The 12,710-nt window shown below is 42.1% G+C and overlaps 1 protein-coding gene across 1 annotated transcript; it reads right to left on the bottom strand.

Moving 5' to 3' along the window:
• Window positions 1–4,206: 4,206 nt before the first annotated feature.
• Window positions 4,207–11,014, bottom strand: RPL14 (ribosomal protein L14). Its single transcript, XM_081834003.1, has 6 exons — window positions 10,861–11,014; window positions 9,460–9,561; window positions 8,295–8,389; window positions 6,488–6,587; window positions 5,147–5,200; window positions 4,207–4,315 (listed from the first exon to the last, which is right to left on the bottom strand). Exons 1-6 carry the CDS (start codon window positions 10,861–10,863, stop codon window positions 4,241–4,243), a joined length of 429 nt encoding a protein of 142 aa, XP_081690129.1. The 5' UTR covers window positions 10,864–11,014; the 3' UTR covers window positions 4,207–4,240.
• Between the last annotated feature and the right edge of the window lie 1,696 nt (window positions 11,015–12,710).

The raw sequence follows: 12,710 nt of genomic DNA on the forward strand, positions 1-12,710 counted from the left end.
GGTTTCACAAAAGGCAATCATAACACGGCATAAATACGGACAATGACGAAAGACAAATGAATAGGCATGAAACAAGCCGAGAAACAAAATCTACCCAAAAATGGAAAACGAGCAAAGTCCCAATTGAAGAAGAATGGCAACTTAAGTTGACACAATATGCACAACTCGCAGACTTAACATATAGAATAAGACAACAAGAAGAACATACGTTTGGAAAACGTTTATTGAATATAGGAGAAATAATTGTGTACAGCTAAACGCTGGCAGCATTAAGATAAATTCAACAACGTAAACAAGTTTGGATGGGTATAATAATGGAATACTGAATGGTATAGTTTTTGCAAAATATGCAGGGATTTATGATATGTAAAATGAACCATGGAAAGAGAAGAAGGGAAGTCACTGGATATTTTAAAATTTGTAAAATGTTTATTTTGAAATGTAACACAGAAAATTTAATAATAATAATAATAATAATAATAATAATAATAATAATAATAATAATAAAAAATTATATATAGAGAAGCAAAATCTATAGCACAGACAAGGAAGTTAATGGACCAATGTAAATAAGGCCCAGCTGGATGAACGAACCTTTTTGATAATGAAAGTGGCAAAGGTAAGACAGGGACTGAAATTACAAAGATTTAATACAGGGATCAGCAACTTCTGCCCCTCCAGATGTGGCTGCTCTGCAACTCCCATATTGGCTGGATTGGATAGGAGTTTAAGTCCAACAACATCTGGCTTGCCAGAGGTTCTGTTGAGCTGTGCTGCTGATCTATCAAATCTCTGACACACACATTGAAGTTTTCATTTGGTACATATTCTTCTTCTCGCCAATGAGAAAACGGCACTTTGCCCGAGGATTTCAGATCCCTGGGCTAAGCCCACCTCCAAGTGTGAGCCACTGTTTCTATCCGAATTGGAAGAGCTTTTTGCAAGGTTATTTGTCTTAGTAGCAGAACTCTACAGTGTTGCTCAGAGAGACATTTGAAATCTCACGTTTATTGGCCGCTCAGAAAAGCCTCGCTTATTTAAATCATCTCAGCTGGAGTTCTGCAAAGGCTGCTTTGTGGTTAGAAAAGCAATTGGAAGCTTTTCAGCATGCACAGTTGGGTTAAGCCATCGGAATGAGTAAATACTTCTGGAAGGCATGATGGTTGATTATTTCCTGTCGCCGTATGCTTATCTGAGTCATAATCATAACCAGGGAATAAAATGTGTATTTGGGAAATGCAAAAATACTCCAGTTTTTTTTGGGGGGGGGGACATATAACCTTAGCACAGATGTTTCTGTAATCTCTAGAATATTTGTTTGTTAATTTTTTCATAAAAGGTTTCTCGCCTATTGCCAAAGCTCTCTTTGGAGGTGACATCCTGTTTCTATATGGAAACAAACATCTTTTTTATTATTATTTTTTGAATTTATATACTGCCCTGTACCCGGAAGTCTAAGGGCGGTTCACAGAACAAAATCAAAATATAAAACCGCAAAATACATAATCAACATCAATATACTCTGCAAGCTTGTCTTTTGTTTCCCATTCTAGTAAAAAAAAAATTATACATTTGAGGCAGAAGTTTATCCTTATTTTGTAAGAGAACTTTTTCAAATTGTGAGCTTTGGTCCTGAAATCCATTCTTTCTATCTAATTAAAACATGCTGCGTATCTGGTGATATTGCAAGCAATCTTTAACTTGGCTCCTTCAGTTTTCTTTTGATTTTATTTTGGGTCCACCTCCCCGTAAAATCTCTTACCAATATTATTGAATGCTGAGCTACATTGTAGGGCTGCCACAAGCCATTGTCTTTCAGCCACAGAACACACAATATAGAAATAATGGGCTGTATATAAATTCAATAATGGCATTAGCGCTGTGGCATTTTAAAAATATGTTGAAAAATATGTTTTCAAACCTCCCCTGCAAAAGGGTCCATCTCCAGTCTGGTAACCGCGTATATACACCCAGAGGGAAACCTAGTTTTTAACAACTGTCCCACACTGTGACCGTTGCTTGCTTATCTCTGTAGCCAAAATAGCTTTTGTATTCTTCTTAATTACTCAGAATGCACAGCCCCTAACAAAAATGATAATTAATAGGACATCTGTAAGTTGAACGTCTTATAGCAAGCACTGTATCTCTGCTGCAGGATGTCTGAGAGTTAACAATTTTGGTATATTGCACAACAAATGTCTGCGGTTAAATTTCCTTATTTTAATATTCATTTGCAAACAGACTGAAAAACAACCGGCGCTTCTAATATCAACATCCATTTTATTTTCTGCACCAGACTCTCAATACCCGTTCTGTCCATCAATAAAGCTAGACATAATTTGATTGGAATAAATACTGGCAAGTTGAGATAAATGACAATTTTCCACAGGTACAGATTTGCAGTGTTCGCCTGTCAGTTTTAAGGGAAATGCATGATCATGTTTTCCCCAAGAGAAGTTTTCAAAAGGGAGGAACAGCACCACCTTGCGACAGACCACATAGTTGCCTACAGTTGTTGTGTAATGTGTTTGTGCGAACAACCATTTGCAGGTGCTATGGGAAGGTTGTTTCTTCGTCTAACAACACCTATAAAACTCCTCAAGGTTTCTAAAGGATGCGCATCTGTCTCTCCCCACAGCTTCAAAAATCTAACAGGTGCAACACAAAAGGAAAAGGGAAAGGGGAGGGAAGAGGAAAGCTAGCTGTTCTTTCTATGGCGCAGCAACAGAGCCAGGTTCGTCTCTCCCTTGCTATGATGAGGATGCAATCTCCCAAATGAATTAAGTACAGTGGTGCTTCGCAAGACAAAATTAATCCGTTCCGTGAGGCTCTTCGTATAGCGGTTTTTTCGTCTTGCGAAGCAAGCCCATTGACAGCTTAGCGGATTAGCGCTATTAGCAGCTTTTAGCAGATCAGCTGATAAGCGGCTTAGGGCTTAGGAAAAAGGGGAGGAAAGGGAAAAAACCCTGCAAGAACTCGCAAGAAATTTTCGTCTTGCGAACCAAGCCCATAGGGAAATTCGTTTTGCGAAGCGCCTCCAAAACGGAAAACCCTTTCGTCTAGCGGGTTTTCCGTCTTGCGAGGCGTTCGTCTTGCGGGGCACCACTGTACTTAATTTGTACTTAAGTACAAACGGGTTAAGTACTTAATTCGTTCCGGAGGTCAGGTTAACCTGAAACTGTTCTTAACCTGAAGCACCACTTTAACTAATGGGGCCTCCTGCTGCCGCTGGAGCACAATTTCTGTTCTCATCCTGAAGCGAAGTTCTTAACCTGAGGTACTATTTCTGGGTTAGCGGAGTCTGTACCTGAAGCGTATGTAACCCGGGGTACCACTGTACTTGATGCCTTCTCTGTAAAAACCTTGAGAGAAACCCAGCTGGAATAAAGCTGCACTTCACTGCGCCTCCATCTCTTCCCTCTCCATCGGCCAACATAGACCCACATCCCCAACCTGGGTATCATGTCACATCCTGGCTGAGAGGCTCAAAGAGGATGTATCCATTTACTGCGAGTGCACACTGGACACATGCAAATATATGGAAATAAGAGAAATTGGGCAGATTAGGCCAGTAGGTGGCATCTCACTGTTTTATCTTATTGAAGGTATTCTCACAAACGTGCATCAAAATAAAGACATCAACATGAACGTATACACAGTTTGAGCCAAAATATGGCACTAAAAAGTGGCAAAGCCCCTTTGACATGATTCAGGAGTCAAGGCTCAACATAACCAATAATGGCTGCCAAGAGGTGCAATTCAAAGAAAGGCATGCCTAGGTTGGTATAAGGAAGCTTCCAATGCATGTAGTTTGAGCTCTGTGGAGGAAATATGGGGTATAAATGCTTTAAATAAATATTGTATATAGACTGGCATCCCTACCTGGGACCTTGTGCATACAAACTGTGTTCTATACAGCTCTGTTCACAGTTAGTGTTCAGTTACATTAACACCAACAGATACATAGTCAAGTGTCACCAAGGTATGTTCCAGAACTCTAGAAAGAGGAGCGTGCTTATTTATGTCAAGTGCAAACTTGAACAGTTAACCAAAAGACATGGTAATTCTTAACTGGCTATTGCCTAGTTGGCCCCCACACCAGGTATCAATTTGCCTGAACTTAAGAGGAATGGAATTGTAGTATTCAGGTTTTATCACAAATCTGGTCAAAGCAGCTGAAGAAACAAGTCATATGGCCATACGAGGTGCACATAAAAATGAAATTTTATTTGCTGACTATTTATTCTTTTTTGGGAGGAGGAGCAGCAGCAGCCTTCTGCAGCTTCTTCACTTCGTGCTTGATGATTCTGTTTCTCTGTAAGGAAACAAAATTATACAGTCGTAAGCAGGACTCACATTTTCAACCTATCTAATTGACTTTATTAGTTACTCGTAAGTGGGCAACTGAAAGATGTAAGTATTACAATGCAGGTTGGAGTTATTTTGCTTGAGCAGCCGTCAACGGTTTCCTTTTCCATTTCACAAAAATTATGCTTGCAAGAGACTGCAGAAGCGCACATTGAGTGACAAAACTTCGATCTGGTCAGGCGCAGCCCTATGATGAGGCAGGATGAGGCAACTGCTTCAGTCAGCAGATCTGGAGGGGTGGTAAACAGTCCTCGACCCCCACTTTGAGGTTGCCTCTTGTAAGGAATGGAGCACCATTGCAGTGAACCTTTAAACAGGCTTTGCCAACATCACAGCAAAAATGGTAGGGCTGCCTCATTCTGATGATTGACGCCTTCCTCGGAGTGCACAGCATGGAGGGGGAAAAGTAGAGAGGGAAGTGGGAAGTGAAGGAAAAGGCAGCCATCTAGATAAAACAGCGCTTCCCTGTTTTCCAGTGTAAAAACTCCCAAGGCAGCGGAGATAACCCTAGAGCCAGCGAGGGTGGCAAGTTGTGTTCCATCCACACACGGCTAGCGCTGTATTTGGACCCACTGCAGTTTCCGAGGGAGTCTTCAAATGCAGCCTTGCGTATGATAAATTGCAGCCCATCTAATCAAACCCAGAACATGAAACTACAAGGTGCTCACACTGATATGCAAGACAGTTCTATTCAACTAGTTAAAGGAGGCAGGGTTATTCAAATTACAAAGGAAAAGGAATATAAAACTAGATTACCAGCAGCTTTGCTTTTACCTACCATTTTCTTGGCCTTCATGACCTTGTAACGATCAAAATCTGACATCTTGGCTTTCTGTGGAAAGATTTTCCAGGGCAGACAAAAAATAATTGTTAGAAACATAACCATCTTGCTAAAAAATGCTGAATTTTGTTCAAACTTCCAAACTTGTTTTTAACCCAGCGAAATACGTATCTCAGGCCTGCCAATTTAGCTTCTGAGCATTCGTATTTATCTTGTTAATTGCATTTATATCCTGCCCTTCCCCCAGCAAGACCAGGGTAGTGTACTTAGTTCTGCTCGTTTCTCCTTTTTATCCTCACAACTCCCGTGAGAGGCAGCGTTCAAAAATTGCCAGGCGCCACCATCTGGAGGTGTATGCCTGGGGATCCTTGGATCTTGACGGCTTTCACACAGTAGCAACACATCTTGTAGAATTCTATTGTATTTTATCTGCACAATGATAATGAATTTCAGGAACCAAAAAGCCGTTCTGAAAAACACAACTTTTGAGCCGTCTGGCCCCAAAATGGCAGCTATGCATTCTGTATTGGTGGCTGTAAGCCTGGTTTAAGGAGCTGTTTGGCGTACAGCTTAGATATCTGAGTTTCTAACACTGTGAGGTAGATTAGGTGTGAGAGAGAATTCTTCCACCAAGGTCTGCAAGGTAGGCCAGTTACCTGTTCTGAACGGTACTTCAGAGAGCATGCAGAGCAGATTTGTTTATTGTTAATTATAGCGATTTTTACTGGCCCTTCAAAAAAACTTCTAGTGCTCTTCAGAAAACCAATAACCCAGCAAAAAACAAGTAAGATTTTAAGAGTGGGGGAGAAAGAGTCACCCCAATTCTGAAAGTCCATGAAAGTAGGTACAGTGGTACCTTGGTATTCAAACTTAATCCGTTCCAGGAGTCCGTTTGACTCCTAAAACAGTTCGAAAAAGAAGGTGCGGCTTCCGATAAACGTTTGCATACTGGAACACTCACTTCTGGGTTTGTGGTGTTTGGGAGCCGATTTGTAAGGGAACCTAGCCATTCAACTACCAAGGTACCACTGTACCAGGCAAAACTCCCTAGTAAGAGCATACTACAGAGAAGAGGGGTTTTTCAGTGCTGGCACCCAAAGAGTCATCAATTGCAAAACCTAAAGGTCCTGTCCTAAATTAACCTAACATACCAGCAGCCAGGCACCTAGATAGGTGGCTTTTTAACTGAACAAATTTCGATTCAACCATGTTGACCTGCTAGTACTTTTGCTGCTACTAATCATTCACTTGCCCAAGCAACAGCTTATTTAGCTAGATTAGCACCAGCATCTCAGCCCAATGTTGCAGACTTCATGCTACAGTATTTCAAAAACATACCTTCTTCCTGGCTTCAATTTTTTGTGCCCATCTGGTAGTTTTCCACTTCTCGTTAATGTTTTCCTTCTCCCAAGCAGCTCTCACATACTTTTGACGAGCACTAATTTAAGAAAAAACAACAATATTTGTTACTGAAACAAAACACAAGCTCTCATTTTCATATGAATCTCAGTAGCCAGCATCAATGCACTGGAAAACATTCTACACTGCATTTCCCCGATAGCCTCCTGACCTACGGTAATAGTAAGGAGTAAAAGCTTTGTAGCAACCGTACATCTGCCCCTTCAAAAAATAGTCTCATAAGAGCCGCTTAGAAAAAGTAACAGTTCAGATCCTAACACGGCTTGAAAACTCTCTGCATGGAACTTTTTGCTTTGTGAGGACAGTGGTCACAAACAGCAGGTTCTTCATATAGGCAGCTCTTAACAACAATGATTATGTCATAGTTTCAGCAGACATGACCCTATCATGCCAGTCAATTTTGGGGGAGGGAGGGGGAAAGGTTTGTGAAGTAAGGGCTGGTACCCATTTTTAACAAGCTAGCAAACTAGGACCTTCAGCCCAACTACAGCAGGATACCCTTCAAGCTGATACCAAGTGAAGTCTTCCTCTAAAATGGAGGGAAGTTCTTTCCATCTCTCCATCTCATTTTTCCAGATGGAAAGAAGACAAGGTCCCTATAAGAGAGGAATGGCAAACCAAACTGCTGAAATGGCAAGGCTGACTGGAAAACTCAGGAACCAAGAGGATAAAAACTTTACAAAAGAATGGGGGGAAATTTAAGTTATCTAAGAGATCACTGTAAGCAATTGGAAACATTGGCAGGATTTTGATTTCACTTGTAGCTATCAAATACCATAGACAATATGGAGTGATTTAAAAGTTAGAATATGGAAGAATATGCAGTTGTAAATGTTTAAAATGGGACCCCATAGAGGGGGTAGGGGGAAGTCGTGAGATTCGGAGAAATCTCTGTAAACTAGTACCTTGGTTTTCAAACACAGTGGTGCCCCGCAAGACGAACGCCTCGCAAGACGGAAAACCCGCTAGACAAAAGGGTTTTCCGTTTTGGAGGCGCTTCGCAAAACAAATTTCCGTATGGGCTTGCTTTGCAAGACGAAAATGTCTTGCGAGTTCCTGCGGGTTTCCCCCCTTCCCCCCCCCTTTTTCTAAGCAGCTAAGCCGCTTATCAGCTGATAAGCCACTAAGCTGATAAGCCGCTAAAAGCCGCTAAACCGCTAAGCTGTCAATGGGCTTGCTTCGCAAGACGAAAAAACTGCTATACGAAGAGACTCACGGAACGGATTAATTTCGTCTTGCGAGGCACCACTGCAGTTTAGTTCTCAAACGCTTTGACTCCTGAATGCTGGAAACCCGGAAGTGACTGTTCTGGTTTGCAAACTATTTTTGGAAGCTGAACATCTGACGGCACTTCCGCAGCTTCCAATTCGCTGCAGGACCTTCCTGCAGCCAATGAGAAGCTGCACTTTGGTTTTCAAACATTTTGGAAGTCGAACAGACTTCCGGAATGGATTTAGTTCAACTTCCAAGGTACAACTGTATATGGATTTATATTTGGATTTTTATAACCTTGTATATGTAAAATCAAATAAAAATGATTTCAATAAAATGGAGGAAAGTCCTACGAAACCACACATATTCAGCAAAGATTTCAGCCAATGCTGAACATGATAAACTGTTAAGAGAAGTATGATGCACTTTGGTATAGCAGTAACAATGCAAGCTATTTCCACTATTTTCCAAGTTTAGATAGGAAGTGATGCTAGATTACAAGAAAAAAACAGACCTGTGAGGAAACTTGAGAACAAAGTCAGTCAGCTGCATGCACTTGAAGGGCATAGCCTGCCTTCGGACACCGCTGCAAGGACCATCTACTAGTGCCTAGAGAAAAGAGAAGGCTTTCAACAGGACCCTTGGATTCAGGGAGAAAAATACAATGTTGTTTTGCCAGTCTAAAAGGAAACCTGAATTGATTTAGATTCTAAACTGAAGCGCAGAAAATTGAACAGGGAAAGGCAAATAGCACCAGTTGAAACAATTATAAAGCAGTTTTTTGAAAGCCAGAAGTTCCCTTACTACCTCAGTAGCTCACCTGCAAGTGGCAGAAGGAAAAGCATCCATGGCAACCTTTTAATGGTTAAAGTAGCCATTTAGAATGCAATCTGAAACACAATTTCCCTGCGAATAAGCCCAACTGAATATAGTAGGACTGACTTCTGAGTTATCATGCATAGGATTGTGCTGCACACGTTGGACAAGGCAACTGGGATATGGCAGACTACACAAGAATTTGTGAAAAAAATTAAATGTCTGCAAGTCTACCTTTAGCACAACCCCACCTAAATCTTAGGTAATTGCTCAGTGTCACAGAGCACACATAGACCAGTCACAGGAACTAAAAGGTTGAGATCTTCAAAAAGACTTGCATGTTTTTTTACAGGCAAACTAAGGACCACCTGCACCCATACGCTTGTACATGAAAAACAACAGAGGGCCCTCCTCATTTACCTGCCATTTAAATTAGTGAAACTGTCAGGCAGAAGGAAGATCGACTTTTGGCTTCAAAATTTTGGAATTTATTGCTTACCCACCTCTGAAAAATCACCATCCTCCAGACTTTTAGAAAGGTTCTAAAGACTCGTTTCATGCGGCCTATACATAATTGGTTTTTTCCTGTAGTGCTATGTTAAATGGATGATTTAGTAACTAATTATATATTTTAGGCTGGATATTTTATTACTGCTGGGTCACTTCAGCACTCAAGTACTTCAAAGGACTTTGTATATATGTTATTGCTATTTTATTTGGAAATATTTATCATGTAAACCATCATGGCAGAGGTGGCCTGCAAGTATTTCAAATAAAAAGAAATGTTTATTTAAAAAAATAACGGCACTGACTCTGTTCCTTCTCAGTCATCAAGGGGCACACAAGGAAGAATTCAAACTTACCCTGTTCTGATCAATAACATCTACAATCGCTACCAGCTTGCCCGCATGTGGTCCAAAAGAAATATAGGCAACTCGGCCAATCTCAACGTAGCGTTTGAACACCTTAAAGAGACAGAACATTATTTTAAACAACTTACAATGATGTACTGCTGGGCACTTAGGAACAATTTCAACTGTGAACTGTTCCGGATTTACGTATAAGCTAAACAAGCTATAGCTTAGGGCCCCACTCTCTTGGGGACCCCCAAAAAAATTTAAAGGGAAAAAAAACTGGATGTATATTTCCAAAATATAAGATAAAAAAAACAAAATAAAACCTACATACAGCAACAGTGTTTCATGTTGGGTGGGCTCCTATGATGTAAGTAACGGGCCCTGCCTGCTAGCCTGCTCCCTAAAATATCACTGGTTTGTTCATTTCTATACAGTGGTACCTCGGGTTACATACGCTTCAGGTTACATACACTTCAGGTTACAGACTCCGCTAACCCAGAAATAGTACCTCGGGTTAAGAACTTTGCTTCAGGATAAGAACAGAAATCGTGCTCCAGCGGCATGGCAGCAGGTCCCATTAGCTAAAGTGGTGCTTCAGGTTAAGAGCGGACCTCCGGAACAAATTAAGTACTTAACCCGAGGTACCACTGTATACAGGGTTTAGATACCCATTAGGTCCATAGCATATATTCAACACACACAAAAACCGCGACAATTTCTTGTTGACAAAGGGCAGCTGGACACAGAAAGGGCCCCATTACCTTCAGTAGCTCATCAAACCTAAATCCGGGCCTGACTGTGAACATACCACTATTATGGAACAGAAAAAAAAGAAAAGAAAACGAAGCCCAGGAAACAGGGAAACTCAAGATTTCCCGAGGAAATCTTCCCTGCTCCGCGGGGCCTGGATCTTCACATGAGGTGGTTGGCGGCGGGGCTCCCTCTCCCCGAGACCGCACTTTTCTCCCCCCCCCCGGCGTCCCCATTCCTGCCCCCTCGCGCCCCCCCCCCTTTGGTCTACAGTGGTACCTCGGGTTAAGAACTTCAATTCCTTCCGGAGGTCCGTTCTTAACCTGAAACTGTTCTTCACCTGAGGTACCACTTTAGCTAATGGGGCCTCCCGCTGCCGCCGCGCGAGTTCTGTTCACATCCTGAGGTAAAATTCTTAACCTGAGGTAATATTTCTGGGTTAGCGGAGTCTGTAACCTGAAGCGTATGTAACCCGAGGTACCACTGTATTTCCTCCTCTCCCCTCCCTCAAGCGAAGGCCCTTCCCGGGTCTCCCCTCGCCTCACGCCGCTCCCTCCCGGGCGCCTTCCCCGCCCCGCGCGGCCCCCCTCGACGGCCATTCCGGCCCCCACCCCAGTCGCCCTCGAGGCAAAGCCACGCGGAGGAGCCCGCGCTCACCATGATGGCCGCCTCACGAGCCGAAGGCCGCGGGGAGAAAGAAAGAGCTGCTTCCGGTCGCTTCGCGTATCCGTTTCCGCCGCTCTGTACTGCGCAGGCGCCCCGGGCGGGACCTCATGCGTCGATTCCCTTCCACGCTCGTTCGCCGGATAGAAGCGCCGCCGGTAAGGCGCATGCGCGACAGCGGACGCAGAGAGAGAGAGAGAGAGAGAGAGAGAGAGGCGGGCGAAACCGAGCGCTCGGACACAGCGCATGCGTCGCGAGCGTAGCTGAAGTCCGAGCGCAGGTGGGGAATGGGGAATACGGCTTGCTTGCGAAGCGTGCGCGCATGCGCGTTGAGCATTCTGTGGGACGCGGGGGATAAACTGGATTTAGAAAGGAAGCGAAGAGTAGTTGGGCAGTCTTGGGATGCGGGGAGAGTGCAATGCTCTGCTGTGTGGTGGTGCTTTGCAAGGCAGAGTGAAACCCAGGTGTCCGGAAAAACCCGAACGCACGACAGCCTATATCAGAAGTGGGTTTTGGGCGAATTTCCAAAAAAAATAGAACTAAAATTCTTCTTTCTTTCTTTTTTCTTTTCTTTTCTTTTTTTTTTTTTTGAAATTTTGCTCAACCACTTTGGGAATTTTTCGAAAATCGCGAAAAATCTGAGTAGGAAAAAGACAAGAAAAGAAAGCTCAACTGCTTTTGGGTCTGGATTTTCAGTTTTGGAAATATGGCAATCCTAAAATGAGCATTTCGTCATCTGACTTATTCACGTTTTGTTTTTTGTTTTTTTGTATAATATTTTATTGAGTTTTACAAAGAAAAAAAGTTGACAAACCAACAAAAAATCCACAAATATCACAAAGAAAAACAAAAGAAAAAACACATAAAAAAGCAAATTTAGCATAAAAAACTCTCTTTCAGATTTGTAACCTTCAAAACCTTATTTCCCTTACTTCCACCCGCCTCCCTTTCTTGTATTCCACTTAAAAATTAATTCAGCAAGATCATTCGTTATTCATTTTCATCCTTTATCCCTCCCTTTGTACTCTTATTTATCTTAATCACTAGAACCCCTTCGTTTCATTTTCAATGTCCTCAGCATTCATATATTTTACAATGTTTTTGTAGATAGACTTTAAACTTCTTCCAGTCACGTTTTGAATCGTAAAATAAAAGGTGCTGTACGTACTTGCAAGCTGTTTATAACCCGTGCACACAGTTCCCCCACCCTTTCAATTACTATTATACATGGAGTTGTAACAAATAAAATGTGGAAAGAGAAGGGAAGTCATTGATATCTTAAGGATGTATAAATGAGTACTTTAAATTGTAAAACAGAAAATTTAATAAAAATTATATATATATAAAAACAAAATGTGGGAGGGGGTATTGTTTTTGTTTATTATATCATGTATTTTTGTGTTTTTATATTGCAAACCGTCCCATGGTCCTCGGATGGTATAGAAATTTAATAGATGATGATGATGATGATAATCTCTATTTGAAAGTTACTCCCTGCAAGTTCAGTGCAGCTTGCTTCCTGGCAAGTGGAGTATAGGATCGTAGCCTGAGCCTCAGTGGATCACACTGCTAAGAGTTCAGGACTCCCTATTTTTGTGCACAGTTAGTGGGCACGGCTTGCAAATATATTGGCGCTCCAGCCCTATCATTAGGCAGTGTGAGGCAACAGGCTCTCGTGCTGTTTATCCCTCAGTGTTCCCCTGCTTGCGACATCCAAGACAGCCCTGTGAATTCCCTAAGGTAATCTGCTTTCTTCAGGTGCAGTGGAGAACGCTCTCCGATTGCTGAAGTAAGAGCACAGAATGGGACATAGGGGTTTATTTTAGGTGTCGCATATAAAGCTT

The sequence above is a fragment of the Podarcis erhardii genome (assembly GCF_964252035.2).
Source record: "Podarcis erhardii genome assembly, chromosome: 12".
In the NCBI taxonomy this organism is placed as follows: Eukaryota; Metazoa; Chordata; class Lepidosauria; order Squamata; family Lacertidae; genus Podarcis; species Podarcis erhardii.